At 39.0% G+C, this 22904-nt stretch overlaps 1 protein-coding gene across 1 annotated transcript in view; it reads right to left on the bottom strand.

Annotated features, from left to right (window-relative positions):
* Positions 1-22904, bottom strand: part of ube2f (ubiquitin-conjugating enzyme E2F (putative)) — a 57917-nt gene that overhangs the window by 25892 nt on the left and 9121 nt on the right. The window contains exons 4-7 of the mRNA XM_085383872.1: positions 19691-19756; positions 7508-7575; positions 2858-2928; positions 2498-2555 (exon numbers count right to left, since the gene is read on the bottom strand). Of these exons, the coding sequence (XP_085239998.1) occupies positions 2498-2555; positions 2858-2928; positions 7508-7575; positions 19691-19756 (263 nt within the window). The remainder of the gene's footprint in view (positions 1-2497; positions 2556-2857; positions 2929-7507; positions 7576-19690; positions 19757-22904) is intronic.

Raw genomic sequence — 22904 nt, 5'->3', positions numbered from 1 at the left:
CTTTGAAGGAAGGTAAAGAATAAAAGCAATGTCTGCAAAAAACAAAACAAAAGGCAAAGGAAGGCAGCTAGTCTGGATTGACACACACACACACACACACACACACACACACACACACACACACACACACACACACACACACACACACACACACACACACACACACACACAAAACCTAAAACAGGAATAAAGGGTAAGACAAATCCTGACAGTAACTTCCGACAAGCGCCTTTGCAGGAAACTCGAGGGTATTCAAAGAGGATTTAGTGAATGACCCTCTAAACTCGGAAATCCTGCACTGGAGGAAGAAAGCCCACCCAGTACTTCAAATGCATACATTTGCATATTTCTAAAGCTACAAGAGCATACCAATGCAGTTTGTGACAGCAATTTTTATATACTCTTGAATCTCTGCAGAGAAATCTTATTTAACGTAGAAAGTACAACTACATTATGTTTCAGTCCATAGTTTCTATCAGACATTATTTCAGACAATCTTGAATTGGGCTAGAGGAGGACGTCCTTGCTCGAGTCTTCAGTAACTCTTTCTTAAGAGATTAAAAAAAAAAAAAATCTAAATTGAGTGAAGGGTGAAGCATGAAAAGTCAAGGCTTTCTTTTACATGCAGCTGAAAAGCTTTTTTATTGTGGAGTTTATCTTCCACGGCCCTGCAACACTTTATTGTGTCCTTAGAGAATGCCAAAGCTCTGAGCTGTATTTTTTCTGCCTCTTTGTTAGTTTAAGAAAGTGAAAGACACTGTGTGTCAAGGAGTGTGATGCTCGTGTCTTTTGTGTTTGAAATCATGTACAACCCCAACTCCTGTGTAAAGTAAATAAAAACAGAAAACAATCACTTGCAAAACTCATGAACCCATATTTTACTCCCAATAGAGCACAGAAAACATGTTTATGAAAAGATGGGCAGAGGTTCACCAGTCTGCAAGTCTGTAAAAACACAGTGTCTACAAATAGAAGAACAATTTCAGAATAACGATGCTCCACTTAAATTTGTGATGACTTTGAATATCTTATTATCTGCAGTACGTAACGCCTTCAAAAGAAATATCTGCGTGCAAACACGTGGTCTTCAGGCCCTCAGGCAGCACTGCATTAAAAACAGGCTTGATTCTGTCATGGAAATTACTGCCTGGGCTCAGGAACACGTCCAGGACACAGTTTACCGTGCAATCCACAAATGCAGGTTAAAGCTCTATGATACAAAGAAGGAGCCATGTGTGAACGTGATCCAGAAACACTACCATGTTCTCTGGGACAAGGCTTTTTAAAATGAACTGAAGAAAAGTGGAAAACTGTTCTGTGGTCAAGCGACTTGAAATTAATTGACGGCATCTGGCTTGCAGTTCAAAACTCTTGATCTTTGATGATATAGGGTGACATGGGTTTTAGAGGAACATATGCTCCCATTTATCTAAGCAAAACCTTACATATTCATACTCAGGATAATCAGCAAGAGGAAGCAGAACTGCGCATTACATCTATTACAACAACATGGCTTCACAGAAGAGTCTGGGCGATGAACTGGCCAACTTACATTCCAGACATTTTACCTTTTAAAAACATTTAGCTCGTCATGAAATGAAAAAAATAAAATTGGACAAGGACGACCAGGGACGGCTGAGCAGCAAGAATCCTCGCTCAGACGAGACTGCGTCAACCTCCTTCTCCCCAAAGTCTAGCAGCGCCCCTCCTCAGTTCCCAGATGTTTACAGACTGTTAAATAAAAAAAGACATGCTGGGTCCGTCCTAATGTTTGACGCACGATTCTCCCATAGAGTTCAAAATGACTTTATTTTTTTCTGAAAATGGGACATTATTTCAGTTTAAACATCTGATGTTTTCTACATTTCACTGCGAGTAAAATATGGGTTTTATGAGATTTGCAAATCACTGTATTTTGCTTTAATTTACATGTTACAGTGTCCACATTTCTTAAAAATTAGCATTGCATCAATATTTCCCTCCAAGGGTTCAGCACGATATAAGTTATATAGTTAGTTGAAATAGTCTTGAAAAAAATAATAGCATTAAGTTTAATTTTGATTCACATATAAATTAAGATATCTGTGCGCTTCATAGCAGGAACAGAGCAAAACAAAAGCTTTGGGTTTCAAACACGCTTGGCAGACTATGACCACCACATGTTGGTCTCTGACGGAGAAAATTGACCTGTTATCCAGATAGTTTGTTGAGTTTTGGGTACATTGCAATGGTATCAAAAGCTAAGGAGAGATTCATAAATATTATGATGTAGCAATTAGAAGGGTCCAAACTTTTTTTCATCATAGAGTCCAATTCTAGTAAGACTGCCGACATCAGCAAACTGCACCTTTCATCACACCTTTGAGCCACATCTTTGTAACGGGACTTGAATTGAACCCCTAGCCCACAGATAAAACACTGATGATGACCCCAAAGTTCAATTACACAGCAAAAACAAAGAAAAGGAAATTCTACTGAAGAAAAAGTTACACTTTACCTTTAATGTTCTAGTGGGGGCCCAGCCTGTGCCATCAATAGAGTGCTCCCGCAATAAGCTGCAGAAGAAAAAAGAGATACACAGCTAGAGTATCTGCAATACTGTAAACGCTTGCGCTTTATGTAAGATGCTTTGTGTGAGCTTTTTAATGCACAATGTTTTTTTTTTTTACTGTAGACTACTAATTTTTTTTTGCATTTGCATGCATTGTCGAGGATTCTCAAAGAATGAGGGCTCAGAGAAATTATTTTTCAGTTTTGGTTTTCTATCAATTTCTAGGCTAAATAGAAAATGACAATATGAGATAAAATGTCACGCGCTAGGAAGAAGTAATATTGGGGAAGGGTACACACAATTTACCTCAAACAGATTTCTCCATTCTCCGTGATATTGGGATGCCATATTCTGGTCAGACATCTCACTTTAGGAGGCTGGAAACCAACAAACCAACAATTTAGGAAGAGACACATTTAAGTTATCTGATTATTTTAACATTATGTGATGTTTTAAAAGCAGTCCATTTCTACTTCCTATTAGTCTCCCAAGTTACCTGAGCATCACTTCATACACGCTCTAAACCAACTTAATTAATCAGACTAAATTTCATTAGATGACAGACAAGACTCAGACACAGAGAAATGTCCAAGAAAGAAAACCCTCAACCAGAAAATAAAAACAGAGGAATCATGTTAAATGAGTATTGTTTCTTTTTTGAATCGTGTTGTGCAAACAGCAGTTAAAAAGCAGAGCACACAAAACCCAGCAGAGTGTCCAAAAATGGTCTAGTCATCATTTCTGGGCAACGAGGATGCGTCTGAGCCTTTGGTGCACGTGCCTCGTATCCTGCTGTTTCTAGTAAAGCATTATTGACTTTTCTGACCTCTTTTCTTTGTTAGCAAATGTGACATAGGCCACTGTAAAAACAGTAAAATCATGTAATTAGAATTTTATTGTAGCTTTACAGGAGTGGTTTCAAAGATGGTGTTTGAATTAAGTAAGTAAAACCAAAGAAGACAGTAAGGAAGGTTTCTAGCTTAGAGCTCCCGCTACTGCAGCATGATGAGAAAAAACATAGATAAATCTAATTTCCTGTGACACTATCGTCTACTTTTCAACTTCAGATGCACGTACTTATTCAACAAGACATTGTGGTGGTTTTTGTTTACCCTTATGAACAACGTTAACTGGGCAAAATAGATTTAAATACAGAGGACCTTCATATGAGAACAAGCCACCACCAGCTCTTCAGTCGATAACTGCATTTTAATCTTTCAAAAAACAATAAAAACCAATGTTAATTTCTAATAGTATATGATGTGAATATTTATTATATTAGTAAATTATTGTATGTCACTTATCTGTTTCTCCTGCTAACCTGTTAATGTTATAGGGGAGGTGGCCTTATAAAACCTTATGGTCTTCCTAACCTCTCCTGCACAGTTGTTCTTATTTTTAAACTTGTTGTTGTTGTTGTTAATAATAATAATAATAATAATAATAATAATAATATGTTGCTGTTGATTCTATTTCTGTCCAAAACAAAAACAAACTTTTTGCTAATCAGATTTTTTAAACGGCTTTAAGCTTCCCCATTCTGGACTTGATGGCTACTTTCTTTTTCCTATAATGCTATTTGTCTGGAGCCATTTTGTTATGAAAAAAAGAGTAATATACAGTAGCCCCCAGCAAGTCACAACACCCTATTTTCAAGTACAGCCAAAAAAGAAATATTTCTTATCGCACTTTTTATGACTAACAGCTTATTACAAAGAGATTGCACTCATAAATACTTGAAAATGAAGAAACGCTGTTGCATGACACACACTGTTCACTTCACCCCGATAAGTCGGAGTGACTTGAGTGATAATTATAATTATGTCTTTGTAGAGTCATTCTGATGTCCTGATATCTACAAAACTTTATACCAGCAGCTATGTGATGTGGTTCTGATGAGAATTAAATTATATGGATTTAATTTCTCAAATTACTTGTTTCTATATCATGAAGTTAAGTCTTACACTGATGTCAATCCCATCTTGACATTTTGAGTACCTACATGTGACAACCAACTATTGCATTTGGAGACGACAAAGCTATTAAACATAAACAAGTATTGATACTTCACATCTAACAGGAACTGGATTACAGTAAAGTGAGGGGGTATTTCTGGAACAAATCTAACAGTTATTGAAAATGCTTCTCTTTGCTTGTGTTGTAATACTGTTTAACTGGTCAGTAAGACTAGAAAAGCACAGTGCAACTGACTGTCCTTTAATGACTGACCATTAATTATGATTGTGTTTCAGTTAAAGTTTATCAATAGATCAACTAATGTAACATTTTAGGCCATTTGAAATTAGCAGATTATTTTTTACATTTAAAAACCTATAATCAAGAACTTCTTGTTCAACAGCAAGGTGAACATTTGTATCAGTTCAGATTAGAAAGAATTTGTTTTTAAAAAGACGTGAGTGTCAGTCTGATAATGAATAAACCCACTTATTATTCCCCTAACAGCTGACATTTTGAGTCGTAAAGTCGATCTGATTAACTGTTCATGGAAATTATTTTTCTTGGTGATTATTCAGGAAGGATCTGTCCATGAGCAAGATTTTACAGCTACACAGCTCATAAGAAAGCCTCGCTTCAGGTCAGAGATACATGTCAAAATTAAAAGCTTTTTTTCCCCCATGATTAACAGGTGTTTAGCCCTCAGCCGTAAAAGGCTGACAGAGTATTATAGTCAGCTTGCCGAGCGGGCGATGCGGACATGCAAGTTTGTCAACATGATAACTCAAGAATGAGCAACGTAGAAGTTTTGAAATTTATACTACTGATGTATAAAGATTTTATTTGAGAATTGTAATTTGCTCCATAAACAGCATGTATGAGTGTATTTATGTGTTCATTAATTCCGTCTCTAACCCCCGACTTTATTCTGGCTCTACCATGAGGAGAAAGCCATATTTACAACCTGCGAGCACAGACTCACAGCTAACCTTACTAAGATACAGCAATTATTAATTTAGTGCATCATATCATTTGTAAAGATAGTTCAGTTTAACTGCTGGAGTCAAGCCAGTAATAAATGTAGGCATTTAAAAAAAAAAAACCAAAAAAAAACCAGTTTTGCATCTTAACAGTCGCCTAGTTTACCTCATATCTCTGTTTCCGTTCACAGTTTGTTCAATTACTCACTCACAGATCCCCATCTACTCCAGTTAACTCTGGTGTACCCCAGGGCTCTGTCCTGGGTCCTTTACCCTTTACTATCCATCTCCTACCCTTAGGTAATATTTTCAAGAAATATAACATCCAATTTCACTGCTATGCAGACGACACCCAGCTCTAGGGCTGCCACGATTAGTCGACTAGTCATGATAATGTCAATTATTAAAATCACTTAGATAACTGAAAAATGTTATTGTTTGGCTTTTTTTTTAGTATTTTATTTGTTCCTGAGTAAATCTGTTTGGCTGAGATTAAAGTTATAGTTTTTACACAGCTGAATAAACGTCAAGCAGACAACTGATTATCAGAAGTGTGAGATACTCGAGAATTTACTCCAGTGTCCTGTTATATTTTAGTTAGCAAGGAGCAGACGGCTGAGTTTATTAAACTCCAACGAAACAATCTGCAAATGTCATTAAAATTTAATAAACTATCATCTTGTCTTTATTTTTAGTTAGCACAGACCTTAAACACTTAAAGCTGTAAGCTAATGATAGTTATATAAGAGCAGATGCTGCTGGTGCAATAAGCTGTATGTTTTATGTCCAATGGATGCATGATCTGATTAGTCGACTAATCGCAAAAATAATCGGTGACTAGTCGACGATCAAAATAATTGTTTGTGGCAGCCCTACCCAGCTCTACTTATCTTCCACACCCACAGCTACTCTCCCACCCACATCCATTTCTGATTGTTTAAGAGAAATCTCGATTTGGTTTACTCACAATTTTCTTAAACTTAATGGCAAAAAGCTCCCAGAATTTATTCTAACAGGAACCAAATCAAAACTTATTTTCATCTTCGTATTATTAACCGCCTTCGACCTTCACTCACTCCAAACAGTACTGCCATACTTGCCAATGCTCGTCACATTTTGTTTAGATTACTGTACTTCTCTATGGTCTACCTCATAAATCTCTCCTTAAACTGCAGTTAGTTCAAAATACAGCTGCATGTATTATTTTCAGAATTAGACTTAAACAACTCCATTGGCTTCCAATTCACCTCCGTGTCGATTTCAAGATCCTGTTTCTTACTTTCAAAGCGCTTCATAACCTCGCTCCTCCATATTTATCTGATCTTCTCCATACGCACTCACCACTTCGTACACTCCGCTCTTCTTTAGCTTCCCTTCCATCTGTTCCACCTGTTTACCTGACTACCATGGGAGTCAGAGCCTTTAGTTATTCTGCCCTGAGACGTTGGAATGCACATCCACCAGACCCCCAGACTACAAACTCTCTACTTTTAAATCACGTCTTAAAACCCATCCATTCAAAATTGCATACCCTTCATGATGATTCCGTCTTATTCTCTTTTTACCTTGTTGAGCTTTTATATTTTCATACATTTTTTATTTTTCATTTACCTCGTGTTTTTATTTTGTTGCACTAATGTAAGGTGACCTTGAGGGTCTTTAAAGGCGCCTATAAATAAAATGCATTATTATTATTATTACTACATTCCTTACATTAAGATCTAAATGATCTAAAATGATTGCTTTTTTATGCAGAAGGATTTGTGAAGCTATTATGAAGTGCTGCATATACTTGTGTGGAGCAAATAATGATTGTGTGAAAAAATGTAGAGCAAAGGGAGAAAAACAACACAGAATAAATACACTTACACAGAAGAGTATCAGAATAAATGCTTGGTAGGAAAAGAATGAGTGAAAGAACAAACAAAAGGAAGAGGTGAGCAGGCTAACACAGAGACACCCACGGGCACAGAAATGTGCTTTTCAAACCAGCCCACAGGAGAGAAACTTGACTACTCACCACCATGTTATAGGCTTCAGGGACATCTATTTCAAATTGAAACCTTCCACTTTGGTAGTAACCCTCATCTGGAAAGAGGATGACAAGAAAGGAGATTTTCAGTCATCTACATGAATACTGATTCTTGGTAAGAGATCACATTCATTCAGTGTTGGTGATCAGGACTTAAAAATAAAACAACAATAGAAGTATTTGAATTCAGAAAGACTTCAGTAAAAATGACCTTGAAAACAAGAACTTTAGCAAACACGTGACAAGAGCTGTGCCACATCACACTGTCCACGATAATAAGAGTGTCAGTTTTATGTGACATTTTGTGGCGTCAGTGAACCAGGTTATGAAGGAATGCGAGAACAAGATGCTAACAGCTGGCGATGCGCAACCCAAACATAAACAAAAGACCCCACCGAGCATCACTAGCAGCGCACCATATGCCAGGGAAAGCAGACAGACAGAGAATCCTGATAGAAAAACAAAAAGAAGAGGGCTTTCAGTACCTGTTTAAAAAGATTGAAAAATATTTTTTTCCTGTTGTATTTTGGGTCAATTTCAATATGTGAGAATATTGTGCAGCAGCTCTTGCAGAGACTAAGGTTAAGATACGTAAGGTATTGTTAAGCGATTATTTTATAATTTTACTTCAAATTCCCAGGGATAACACTGCCATCACTAATAAATCCCTCAGTATTTTTCTCCTAGACCATTAGAAATATTATTATCACAAGTTTCCTTGAAATGGTGAGATATAATTTTGATTCTCTCTCTCTCACAGGCCCACACTTAACATGACAATGTTTGCATTAAACAGTTGCATTAAATGGTTGGAGCTAACAGAAAACCATTCTTCCAAAAATACATCCTTTCTTTGGTGTTTTGATGATCTTAAGAATTCTGCCTGACACACCAGCCTAAAATCTCATTAACCTTTAACTGGCAGATTTGAAACATGAAGATATAGCAAACAATCCATGCCATTATCATCAAACCACTGCCTGACCCCTGATGCCCTGGAGATGGGAGAACCATCTTTGTGATAAAAAAAGATTTAAAAAGGACAGTTATCATTGATGGAAATGTTTCATCATAGGATAAAGGTGATCACCCAGGGCAACTGTGTATCGATTTGCTGTGACCTCTTCTTTCTGAAGAGACAAGTGGAAACTAAAACATGGCAGCAAAATACCATCAGCATCCCGTCACTGTAGGGGCCAAACATGCTGGACCACAGTGAAGGATGACGTATCTGACCACATCTCCTTTCCCCACATCTCCACTGAGGAGTAAACTCTTACATGTGCATTTGTCTTTGTAATGAGACGTTTATGCATTGCAGCCTTATTAAATATCCTTCTCTATTTAACTCTTGATGGCTAGTTTTGCTGAAGCGTACTGCACTGACCTCAACACATCACACAGACACAGTGTACATGTGATCACAGTGCCAAACCACAATTTCTGACATCAATTAGGTACGGTCATCAAAAAAAATAGGAGTTGGTTCACATTTACTGACATCCTTCCTGTAAATCTAAATACAGAGGCCTCTGCGGTCACAGCTGCTAATGGAAAAACTATCCAGCCGAGTAGTTTTTATGACTGAAGCTCATTTCAACCATGCCCTTACAATGAACCCTCGTTCAAAGTCGCTTAGGTCATCCTCATACTGGGCATGCCAGCTTTAGCAGTGGAAACACATGAATGCCTCCACGCCCCCCTGGACTGCAATCACACTGCGTTTAACATTCCAGGTCCACTTTTGCTTTAGTTTGGCTCTTTCACCCCCAATCTTTCACTCCACTGCTCTTCTTCCCCATATGTGGGCTTTCAGAGGGGGCAACAAAGAGGAGGTGAGGAAGGTCCAGGTGTTACTAAAGGACAAGATCAGAGAGGCTAAGGACAATTACAGGAGGAAGCTGGAGTGGAAACTCCAGCAGAACAGCATGAGAGAGGTGTGGAGGGGCATGAAGACCATCACTGGATTCAGGCCAACCAACAGCAGGGGAGCTGAGGGAGGTGAGAATAGAGCCGACGAGTTGAATCTGTTTTTCAATAGATTCGACACCACAGTGTCTGCTCCCACCCCCACAACCTCACCTGCAGTCAGCCTGGAATCCAGAGCCACACCACTGTGCCAGCCTCTCTCTTCACATGTTGCCTCCTATGAGATTCCTGACACCCCTCCCCCACCCATCACCTTCACTCAATACCAGGTTGAGATGCAAATGAGGAGACTTCACTCAGGCAAGTCTGCTGGACCAGACGGAGTGAGTCCCCTTGTCCTCAAGGCCTGTGCCCCCCAGCTGTGTGGAGTCTTTCATAAACTGTTTATGCTGAGTCTGAGTCTGCAGAGGGTCCCGGTGATGTGGAAGACATCATGCCTCGTCCCTGTACCAAAGACGCCTCGTCCCAGTGGCCCCCAGGATTACAGGCCCGTGGCACTGACCTCCCACATCATGAAGACCCTGGAAAGGCTCATCCTGGACCAGCTGCGACCCATAGTAAGACCACATCTGGATCCCCTTCAGTTCGCTTATCAGCCTCGTCTCGGAACAGAGGACGCCATCATCTACCTGCTCAATCGTGTCTACACCCATCTGGACCAGCCGGCGAGCACTGTGAGGGTCATGTTTTTTGACTTTTCCAGTGCTTTCAACACCATCAGGCCAACCCTCCTGGGTGATAAGTTAGCAGCGATGCAGGTGGATGCTTCTCTGGTGTCCTGGATTGTTGATTACCTGACAGGAAGACCACAATATGTACGTCTCCCACAGTGTGTGTCTGACAAGGTGATTAGCAACACAGGGGCACCACAGGGGACTGTCCTCTCCCCCTTCCTCTTCACCCTCTACACCACAGACTTCAGCCACTGCACAGAGACCTGCCATCTTCAGAAGTTTTCTGATGACTCTGCGGTGGTTGGATGCATCAGCAGGGATGATGAGACAGAGTACCGGGCTGTGGTCGACTCCTTTGTCACGTGGTGTGAGCAGAATCATCTGCAGCTCAACGTGGCAAAGACCAAGGAACTGATCGTGGACTTCAGGAAGACCAGGAAACACTTGACCCCTGTTTCAATCCAGGGGGTCAGTGTTGACATTGTGGAGGACTATAAATACCTTGGAGTACACATTGACAATAAACTGGACTGGGCTAAAAACACCACAGCACTTTACAGGAAGGGCCAGAGTCGTCTCTATTTTTTGAGGCGACTGAGGTCCTTCAACATCTGCCAGAAAATGCTGAGGATTTTCTATGAGTCTGTTGTGGCCAGTGCGATCCTCTATGCTGTTGCATGCTGGGGGAGCAGGCTGAGGGTCGCAGATGCCAACAGACTTAATAAACTGATCCGTAAGGCCAGCAATGTTGTGGGGATGGAGCTGGACTCCCTCAAGGTGGTGTCGGAGAGGCGGATGCTGTCCAAGATAAAGACAATGTTGGATAACACCTCCCACCCACTCCATGACATGTTGGTCAGTCACAGGAGCTCGTTCAGTGAGAGACTGAGATTACCGAAAAGCACCACTGAACGACACAGGAAATCATTCCTGCCTGTGGCCATCTCCCTGTACAACGCATCCACTTAACACACTGTTTGCTGCTACAGCTACACATGTTTCTTTTCCAAATATTTATTTATAAGTGACTTATGTATGTATGTATGTATGTATGTATGTATGTATGTATGTATGTATGTATATGTATATGTATATATTGTACTATTCTTAGTTAGCGTATTGTCTGTCTTGTCTTAATGTTGGTTTAAAATGGAGCACTGTAACAAATAATAATTTCCCCCAGGGATCAATAAAGTATTCTGATTCTGATTCTGATTTTTCTTCTTGGAAGACCAATTACTGTGAAATATAGTTGAGCTACATGCAGGGAGGTCTACGGTGGGGAAAGTTTTTGGTCCAGTTTTCCACACACTCTCACATCCTCATGTAGCCTTCAAAGCTCATTAAAGGCTTGTTCAGACATAGGGTCTGTTTAAAGGGTCTTTAATTAGCCGGATGACATTTACATTTCTGCTCTCACCTTATGGGGCCAGATGCTTTGAAAAGGATAGGCACTAAATATGGTACCATCACGGATCACAGGAGAGAAAAAAAAAAAAAAAAAAAAAAAAAAAAAAAAAAAAAAAAAAAAAAAATGGAGACATGGGTCAGATTCAAAGTTATAAAAAAAAAATTTAAAAAAAAGAAAAAGGAAAAAGACAAAAGGGAAAAAAAAGAAAAAAGAAATGGCTACTGAGCCTGTCACAAAGGTGGACTTGTCACTCCTGACAACCTGCTGAAATTAAGGTAAGAGAGACAAGGGATGGAAAAAAACCCTTGGTAACTGACCATTAAATGATCCGTGTGTGTGCGTGTGCGTGTGTGTGTGTACTCAAGATTTTCTGATATTGTGGATCAGCTCCACTGTAATACAATTAGGGATGTTCCAGAAACGTAATCAGCAATAAGTTTCCTTCCCAATGCAATTCTAACAAAGAGAGATCTGAAATATACTTCCTAAAAATCAGTCTTGGCTCAGTATAGTCAACATGTCTGGCTTTATTTACAGAGTTTTTATCACTTGTTTCTATTCAAACATTATTACATTGTTAAATTCTATTCAATGCAACAATGCGGTGCGATTTAATTAGACGGCAAACAACCTCCTCTGTATTTTAAAAGGTAAAAGACACAAACAGAGAAACTGACATAGAGAAACGCAGCTTCAACATTAGCAAGAAGGAGTAAAGAAAGAAAAAGCTAAGGAATCAAAACCAACAAGGCAAAGTAACAAAAAGATTTTTTTTTTTTTTTTTTTTTTTTTTTTTTTTTTTTTACACACAGCCTCCCATAAAAACAAGAGGAGTAAGAATATGACAGTCAGTATTTTTTTTTTCTAACAGCTGCAGTCAGAGGTCATAAATAATTCATGACTGTCTCCAGTACACAGGAACAATCAGTATTTGTTGTGACTAAACACTTCTCATGAACACTAAAACAAATAATCTCACAGCTGAACTCCAAATTTCTGTAAACCATGATTATCACATGATTTAACATAATTATGTATATTGCTTATTGCCTGTTTAGGGCACTGAGAAGATTGCTTTCTTCCTACATCAAGAAACAGCTTAACATTTAAATAAGGGATACAAAGCTCAGCCCTTCATCATGGTCGGTCTGCTTTGCCCTTCACACCGAGTATCCTACTCAATACAAATATTCAACCCTTATTGGGATCAACAGCCTCTGACTCGCTGATTGCAGCATAAAATTTATTGCCCTACCCGGACGAATTATTGTATTTGTGATTTTCCCCCTAGGAAGGCGGCGTGTGGAAAAGTGATCTCTGCAGTGCATGTCTGTGTTTACAGATAATTACCGTTTTACTGACAGGCATTTTAAACAGGACATAAACACGGATCATCTAAATGTTGAAAACCTGACGGTAAAAAAAAATAAAATAAAATAAATATAGTAATACGAAGAACGAGACTATGACTCAAAATATGCTGAAAAGCAGAGCGACACTTTGCGACACCAAACTATAGATGGTTCTGGCGCCACTTAAAGCTGTGCACAAGCTGGACATCACTGAACTTCTGATGACTATGCAGCTGCTGTAGCTTCCTTATGGTCATGTCTCAGCAGGAAAAAAACAACAGTTGTTTACTCTACAGCACCTCTCACTGTTCTCTTAGCTGGGACTTTTGTTCTCCGTGTTTATCAGTCTAATAACTTCACAGCAGGAAGGAACAAACACTGGCAAGCATCTTAACAACCAAAAATCACAGAACAGAAAACACAAAAACCCAACTGTGGTGATTCTGAGGCTAAATCTGAAGACGTGGCTGCAACAAAAAGTGAGTGAAGTTAGCAACGAATTAGAAAAGCATAATAAATGTTTAAAATTGACTTTGTATCAAGATTGGGCCCTTTTACTTTATTCAAACTTTAGTCACACTTCCAGGCTTGCGCATACACTTTGTACGCAGCAACAATGGGCATTACAATACTGTAATTATGCTTCCATGCAGCACAAAGACAAGGCGATTGGTACATCAATTTTCTCTCATCATTGTAGTTCTAATAATAATAATAACAGTGACATGTGAGAATGCGTTCACCCCGTCGTGTTGCTGGTGTCCCCATTCCTCAGAGACTGAGGGGTCTAAGAGCACGGGGTCACAGCACAGAGTGTTTCATGGGAAAAGAAACAAAAGTACACAGACATTCCAACTAAATAACAACAGACCTAACTAATGTGTTGTCTACCACCTGCCTTGTTTCAATTAGATCTGGGAAGCCAATCCAGCACCAGCTATGTTTCCTTTGATGAGTATTCATGTGTTCTTAATTTGGTTTTGTGTCGTTTACTTTGTGTGATATGTATGAGATGATTTGAGCTGCTCAAAAAATGTTTTTACAAGTAATTGTTTACTAAAAATATGAGAAAGAACAGTGAATAGTAATACAGCTTAATTCCCAGAATGACCTACAGATCTATTATATGTGACTGTCAAGGACTTTATCTGAAAGGTGATTTTCTGATGTTTTGCCCTGCTGATTTAGATGATTTAAAACTAATTACAGATGAAGGTTAGATCTTTACAAATAATCTCCTTTTCAGAGGACTCACAAAGCTCTATTCATTAAAACATTCCCACTACAGGATTTTGCCTGATAAGTTATTAGTATCAGTGCAGCAGCATTTCCTCACCATGGGTGAGCAAAGTGAATCAGGCCTTTTGTGAATAAAACGCCAACAAGAGTTCCTTTTTTCCTTTTTAATTTTTTTCTTTGTTAAAAATCACACCATTTAACACGTTTAAATATATAAAAGTAATATTTTCAAAAGCCCTCTGAGTCAAATTGCCAGCTTAGTTTGTGCCACCACTGCATGTCATCAACTTTCATCTCCTCTCTCACACACACTTTTATCTTGTCCTTGGTCTCTACGCTTTTCCTTTCTTTTCTCTTTCCCCATCAGCCTCCAACCAGTCATGCCAGATGGCTTTTAAAACAAACAATCAAGATGTGATTGAAGTCAAACATCCAGGGGCTTAACAAAAGTATTGTATTAGCTGTTTAGAAATAAGAGCCATTTTTGTACATAGTTCCCTGTTGTCAGGGGCTCAAAAGTAATTGGACAAGTCTATGACGAGCAGTTTCACAATCAGGTGAGGGCAGCTACCTCGTTATTTTATGACAAGTTAAGCCAGCTGTGGAGTTGTGGGTGTTGCATTTGGGATGTTTTCACTGCAACTCAATAAACAGTCAAAAGAGTTGTCAATAAAAACAAAATATAATAAAATAAAAAGTAATTAACCTGTCAAGAAAATTGCAAATATTTCATGAAACCTAGACAAGTCAATGAGGGCTTATCCAGATTGACAGGGAGATAAATGTAAGGAGAAGGAGAGCGCTCTGAAGCATATCACATCAAACATGGTGGAATCAATGTTATGGTATAGGCATGTACAGTGGGGCAAAAAAGTATTTAGTCAGCCACCGATTGTGCAAGTTCCCCCACCTAAAATGATGACAGAGGTCAGTAATTTGCACCAGAGGTACACTTCAACTGTGAGAGACAGAATGTGAAAAAAAAAAAAAAATCCATGAATCCACATGGTAGGATTTGTAAAGAATTTATTCGTAAATCAGGGTGGAAAATAAGTATTTGGTCAATAACAAAAATACAACTCAATACTTTGTAACATAACCTTTGTTGGCAATAACAGAGGTCAAACGTTTACTATAGGTCTTTACCAGGTTTGCACACACAGTAGCTGGTATTTTGGCCCATTCCTCCATGCAGATCTTCTCGAGAGCAGTGATGTTTTGGGGCTGTCGCCGAGCAACACGGACTTTCAACTCCCGCCACAGATTTTCTATGGGGTTGAGGTCTGGAGACTGGCTAGGCCACTCCAGGACTTTCAAATGCTTCTTACGGAGCCACTCCTTTGTTGCCCGGGCGGTGTGTTTTGGATCATTGTCATGTTGGAAGACCCAGCCTCGTTTCATCTTCAAAGTTCTCACTGATGGAAGGAGGTTTTGGCTCAAAATCTCACGATACATGGCCCCATTCATTCTGTCCTTAACACGGATCAGTCGTCCTGTCCCCTTGGCAGAAAAACAGCCCCATAGCATGATGTTTCCACCCCCATGCTTCACAGTAGGTATGGTGTTCTTGGGATGCAACTCAGTATTCTTCTTCCTCCAAACACGACGAGTTGAGTTTATACCAAAAGGTTCTACTTTGGTTTCATCTGACCACATGACATTCTCCCAATCCTCTGCTGTATCATCCATGTGCTCTCTGGCAAACTTCAGACGGGCCTGGACATGCACTGGCTTCAGCAGCGGAACACGTCTGGCACTGCGGGATTTGATTCCCTGCCGTTGTAGTGTGTTACTGATGGTGACCTTTGTTACTTTGGTCCCAGCTCTCTGCAGGTCATTCACCAGGTCCCCCCGTGTGGTTCTGGGATCTTTGCTCACCGTTCTCATGATCATTTTGACCCCACGGGATGAGATCTTGCGTGGAGCCCCAGATCGTGGGAGATTATCAGTGGTCTTGTATGTCTTCCATTTTCTGATGATTGCTCCCACAGTTGATTTTTTCACACCAAGCTGCTTGCCTATTGTAGATTCACTCTTCCCAGTCTGGTGCAGGTCTACAATACTTTTCCTGGTGTCCTTCGAAAGCTCTTTGGTCTTGGCCATGGCGGAGTTTGGAGTCTGACTGTTTGAGGCTGTGGACAGGTGTCTTTTATACAGATGATGAGTTCAAACAGGTGCCATTCATACAGGTAACGAGTGGGGGACAGAAAAGCTTCTTACAGAAGACGTTACAGGTCTGTGAGAGCCAGAGATTTTCCTTGTTTGAGGTGACCAAATACTTATTTTCCACCCTGATTTACAAATAAATTCTTTACAAATCCTACCATGTGAATTCATGGATTTTTTTTTCACATTCTGTCTCTCACAGTTGAAGTGTACCTCTGGTGCAAATTACTGACCTCTGTCATCATTTTAAGTGGGGGAACTTGCACAATCGGTGGCTGACTAAATACTTTTTTGCCCCACTGTATGGCTGCGATTAGAGTTTACTGATGACGTGAGCACTTTCAGAAACAGAAGGATGAATTCTGGAGTGCAAGGGGCTCCACTTTCTGCTCATATTCAGATAAATGCTCCAATGATGTTTAACAGTGCAATTTGAACCAAATGACTAAGATTCAAAATCTATGAGGGACAGTACACAGAGTCAAACCTACAAATGTTGTGTCATTGCCTAAACACTTGACTGATATATATATATTTTTACCTTCTTTACAGGTTGATCAAATCAGAGAGTTGACTTTAAAATGAAGACCACAGAGCCCAAGATGCACAACCTTTGAGTCCAACATTTAAATGAATACAGGATTCAGGAATATTTTTTCCACATTTGGTACAAAAAGTGATTGAGCACACTCTGCTACCTTCAGAACAATGTATTCATGCATTTCTAACCAAAGCAGTGAGTTTTATAGAACAACGTTTTAACCCTTGTAGCATGAAAACTGTTCCAGAGTAAACGGTGCCACGGTCTATGAGAAACATAGAGAACAAGAGAAGAAAATATGAAAGAACATGAGGAAAAAAGCAAAAAAGCAAAACAAAGGATCGCTTAGCCTAGAGCTAAAAATGCTCTACATAGCAAGTCAAGCTGATTTTACCTTACGCTGCTAAGAGATATTAGACAGCCTGCATCCGGAGGCAAGTTCCTCTTGCATTTGATTTTTCATTTTCCGGCCCGACTACAATTACCTTCCCTGAAGCACAAATTAAAGATGCTTCATGGGTAACGTCAGCTTTTTACACTGCCATTCTTAAAGGAAAAATCTAACAATGGAAATAAGACAAATATTCATACAGCTTTGCCAGAAACACACCTGTAACATGACACTTCTTTATAAATCCACCATTTATTCATTTATTAATTTGAAAAGCTTGATGCTATTTTTTTAGTAACCAAACTCACACAAATTATAGTATCATCCTTTAACATGCATTATAGAGAAATGTACTCCTGTAATCGTGCCTGTGCTTAAATGCTTTTAGATTTGGCTATTAGTATTTTGTGTTTTGACGAGAGGCAATATTTTGTTTGTTCTCACAGATGAAATACAAACGACCAGCAAATGATCAGGGCTGTTGTCTTAAACACCACATTGGTTACAACTGAGGAAATGCAGGACGGCTGAGGGAGCCGCACAGGAGGAGGGAAAAGGAAGATTAAACAAAGACAGAAAACAGAAATGGCAAAAGGGAGCATGTGATAGCCGAACGCGGTGCGGGTGGAGCCGAGGTGGTGCACGCCAGAAGAGACAAAGGTTTTGAATAATTGAGCAAGCCTTTTCTGAGAACTCAGTCTCCTTATCAACTCCTCTTAGAATAACACGAAACCAAAGCTTTACTCTAATTGCTGATCTTTGCTTTTCTCTGCAGATATTGCTTACAAAGGCCTCTGTGAACGTTAACCTGAACGTTACAGTGCATACTGCAGTGGAGGAGAGGTGGATGAATCACCGAGACACAATTACACTTTCACACAATTACACAAGGCACACATTTATTACAGGATGAGACAGCTTAGAATTTTCAAATTAATTCATTTCTAAATGCCCGACCCGACAAAAACAAAAAAACAAAAACCTAAACAATTAATTCCATTGTAAAAAAAAGAAAAAAGTTTAAATATTGATGAGTTCCTAAAGTTAAATAACAGTTCTCTAAAGTCATGTTTAAGCTTAAAACTGCTACTAACAAACTCAATTCAAATGCTTTCGATTAGACCAAATCGCACCAATATTTTTTTTTTTAACGTATACAAAATGTATTTGTCCCTCCAATTTATTCTATTAGTCTGTGATTGCTGCAATAAATGTATTTTATCTAAGGAATAATGTACGAATGGTGAATGAAAAAGACAAAAAGCCTTGTCATATGAAAAAACTAATTTAGCATAACACTTATCCTAAAACCAGACCAAACTTAACACTTAGGGTTAAACCCCCCATGTTACTAAAACTATACAGGTAGGAGTAAGACCTTTGATGCACAGATGCTTGGTGGACTCAGAACCCATTGTTGCCATGTTTTGATGCACTGAGGTGTCATTTTTATGAATACAAGGAACAACATGCAGTCTCGCGGTCATTAATGTTATAATCATCTGATTAATTTCTATAAAGAGTTCTTTGAGATGCTGCAGTGGAGTCACTCATGCAAAGACTTGTGTTACCGTGTATTTGTAAAGTTGCAAATGTGGACAAAGCCTTGCTCACAAAAACCATCAGAAATGAACTCTCCAAAACAACTTCCAAACCGAGACCATCCTTCATGCACATGACCTCAGTCCACTCACTCCCAAGCCGTACACCCGCCAGCTTTGATGTGGACTGGATGAGTAGTTGTTGGGAAATGTGAAAACATAATAAGACATCTTCCTTAAATTATTAGCTAGATGAAATATTCTACAAATATTTAAATAATATATTTATTACCGCTCTGTTTCTTTGCTTCTCTCCTTCTATTGCTCCAACATGACTGAGATTTCTCTCAGTCTATGGATTGGCATGTTTACTGATGAAAATGAAGACAGATTGCTACATGAGGAGAATGATAAGGAGAAACTGGGTTTGGGCTGGAAGAAAGTTTGTGTGTGATGGAGAGGAAGCAGGAAGTGGGACGCATGAGAGCCTCCGGAGACTTAGGTAACCCCACACCACTATGTTTGGTTTGTACAATATTCGACAGGTAGCCCGCTGAGCTTGAAACAATGCTGATTAAGCACAACTGCCTTGGGGAGTGAGGACAGTGCTGCGGTAATGTGAAAGTACAGAGAATGCTTAAGTGCCTTTCAATAGGAATACTTTAGGACACACAGAGATTGAGAAACAAATTGCAAACACTTGCAGTCTCCTCTCCTTTACACTAAATCACCTGAACCCAACAACGTCCCCGTCAGAGCTTCTTTTACTACACCACTTCATCTTTAAATGTGCTGGTGAAGTAAATTTAAGTGAAACAGAGATTTAAAAACTTTTATAACTAGAATAAGAACAAACTTTTTTTTTTGTGAGGGTGTACCAAAGCAGTTTTTAGAGCGGGATCAAAACAGGCTTTCTTATTTTCTTACCAGGAGACACTGCCAGCTGAAAATGATGCAGCTTATCCTCATCTGGAAAACTGGCTTTGCATGTGCCTGGACACGAACGATGTGGGGAAAGAGGAAAAAAAAAAAAAAGAGTCATTAGAGTCAGATAATAAAAACAGAAGAATATTTGCCTTACTGGCAAATAAAGGCATTAAAATCTAAGACATACTGCAATCTGTTCTAACCATGGTATGTTGATACCGCCTTAATTTGGTGCAGGATTTTTGCCTTGCATTTCAAAGTCCCTGTGGCACCATATTCCCCCCTGGTGTTCAAGGACAGGTACTACACTTAAAACTATAAAAGAACTCCTTTTATTTGTTTTACTTACATAATTACCAGCTTTTTGATTAAATAATAATAATAGAAATAATTCCTTTATGTCTTAAAATGACTCCAGACTGCCATCTTCACATTCACATTATATATATGCAAATGAGCCCCAGCAGCTCTAGCATATATACTCAGTGCTCACTATTGGCTTTGGTCACACACCATAACACTACTCTGTGCTGCACAATGGAAGGTATAATATCAGAGTAATGCAGACACACACACACACACCAACTAGAAACTCATTCTGAAGAGGATGATCAAATTATACCGGGCTGGCTGCCAGTCAATGCATCAGAATGTTAATATAACGTGTTTCACACATTGCTCCCTGATTAGAAAAGAATTAATGAAACCCTGGTTGTCTGAATCAGTGTCATTAAAGAGCCCTTGAGAAATAAAGTGCTCTGCTTGCTCTATGAGAAGATTGCATATTGCATTTAAATACAGCATCAATTTTTTTATAACCTTTCTTCACCTCAAAACATGAAAATGATGTCTTAAAAGCTGCAAATAAAAACTTACATAAATGGATCAATAACAACAATAATAATTATGTGATGAAGTAAACAGCTACAATTAAGACATGTTTATGAGCGTAAACCTATAGAGAATAAAAATGTCTTCACTGCACGGTGGATGAATCCCAGCTTTCACCTGGACAACAAAACTTCCCTCAGTGAAGTCCATCAGCCACGAGTGCTCCTTGTTTTTTTTACATCTGATTTGCTTCTTATTTCCCCATCCACCCTACGTTTAACATATTGCCTTTAACAGGCAAAGCTCTCTGCTTTAAGTGATTCCAAGAAAGTCACAAATATAAAAGTGAAAGACTGTGCACACAAATCTGTCACTGTTCTTCACACTGGTGTTTCTCACTGTGTTCACAGCCGGGAGGGTTGTTTTTACGTATTTAATGAATTCATACTCTTCAAGGTATCTTAGCGTTCATACTGGGACGTAAAGAAAGGATACGTAGTGGTCCATACATATTTAACAAATGAGGTTTGAGCACTCGGGAGTTCCTAAAACAAACAGCACTTTGCATCTAAAAAAAAAAAAAAAAAAAAAAACCCAACCAAACAAAAAAAAAAAAACAAAAAAAAACATTGATATGTTTTGATAAAACATTTATCATCCAGACAACGATATAAATCACAAACATTTTAAATTTTCTGTAAATTCTGTGAATCTCGGGCAACTCGACTTGAAGTGTTTTCAGCTGAGCGCCGTGTACCTGAAGTCGAGTGTTTTGACCGATCCGTGAAACTACAGTTTTAGATACAAGTTGTAACGGCCGCCATTTTCTTTGTGAGTATTTATTACACGGCGTGCTGCGGGGAAAAGCTTGTTTTAACGTTTAAGTCTAAGGTGCATTTTGAGCACCTGACGGCTCTATTTTGCTTTTCATCCGTAAACTCGCTCCGTACTTTTTTACGCGACTCTTGAGTAGGTGGTAGAAGAGGTTTGTCGTGTTTGAGTCTGTAGTGGGGACCGGTTTTCGGCATAATTTGCATTGTACAGTTTTCTGGTCCGTGTCAGACTTTTCATAACCAAACCATGTCCATGCTACAGAGGTAGCCCCTCGTTTAGAAATATGGTCCTCGATTTGTTTTGACTGGTCCTTCCTTTTCTGTTATACTAACATGGAGCCTATAAAACAGGAAGCTCCGTTCTGCCGGAGGTTTCTTCCTATTAAAAGGGAGTTTTTCCTTCCCACTGTCCCCAAAGGGTCACATGATTGTTGGGTTTTTCTCTGTATGTACAGTATTATTGTAGGGTCTACCTTACAATATAAAGCACCTTGAGGCGACTGTTGTTGTAATTTGGCACTGTATAAATAAATAAAATGTAATTACATTGAATTGAAGTTGCTGATTGGAAATGTAATAATTAGATCTTTGTAATCAGCAGATTGGATAAAATCTTATTGGACAAAACAGATGCCGAAAAAGCTTAACTTGGGGAGATAATTTGCAGTATAAAAAAGTGAAATATATGTTATTCCAATAGTGAGATGGAAAATCACAATAAAATTGTATCTCGAGTGAAGTATTGAGGTAATATCGTATAGTGGGAAGTCTGGTGATTCCCACCTCTAACATATATTAAATCCTAATATGTTTTTACACATAAGCCCGGTTTCCATAAATAAAAACTACTTTAAAAAAAGCACTTTGCACAGAACATTATTTTATCATTCTTTAATTGTACAGCACAGGTTGCAGAAACATAAACGCCTCCTGCTTCACACTGCTGTTCATCTAAGAGCCGCATGACCTCACAGCAACTGTAGTGATTGTTTGAAAAGCAATTTGAAGAACTCTCAGGTTGTCATATGAGGAAGAGATCAAATAAGCTGCGAACACCCGCTGCAGCAGCGCCTACCTCCAGCAACTACTCACTAGTGCTTTTTTTGGACTCTTTGAATTGTGTCTTAAATTTGAATCTCACAAAAACATCTTCTAAGAAAGCCAATCAGCGGTGTTACTTTCCTGTTTCCGTGTGCATGACACATTGTTCATTGACCCTCAAGCTACACATCAGTTTCATCAGGCCACAAACAAAACCAAAAAAAGAAGCAACCTGGTCTGAGCCACAGCAAGCATGATGAACTCTGCACTTGTGCATAGCAGTGACCAAAGAAGATCTGATATACTGAGGTGGAAGTGCTAAAATAGTAGCCAAGGGTAAAGTCTGTTTAAACAAATATCTCCCCTAAGGGCAGAAATACAGCGAGCAGCAAACGTCTTCAGGCCTGCATCACTTTTGTTTATATTTAAAGACATGAATCACTTGCAGCTTAGCACAGATACATTTATGAGGTCGAACTCGACGAGCTGGCTGAAAATGCGCAGCTAAA

Source organism: Rhamphochromis longiceps, linkage group LG16, assembly GCF_057381845.1.
Source record: "Rhamphochromis longiceps isolate RC_006_pf linkage group LG16, R_longiceps_female_GT1.1, whole genome shotgun sequence".
Lineage (NCBI taxonomy): Eukaryota > Metazoa > Chordata > Actinopteri > Cichliformes > Cichlidae > Rhamphochromis > Rhamphochromis longiceps.
Note: the sequence above shows the minus strand (reverse complement) of the source record. Positions and strands in the feature narration are given on the sequence as shown.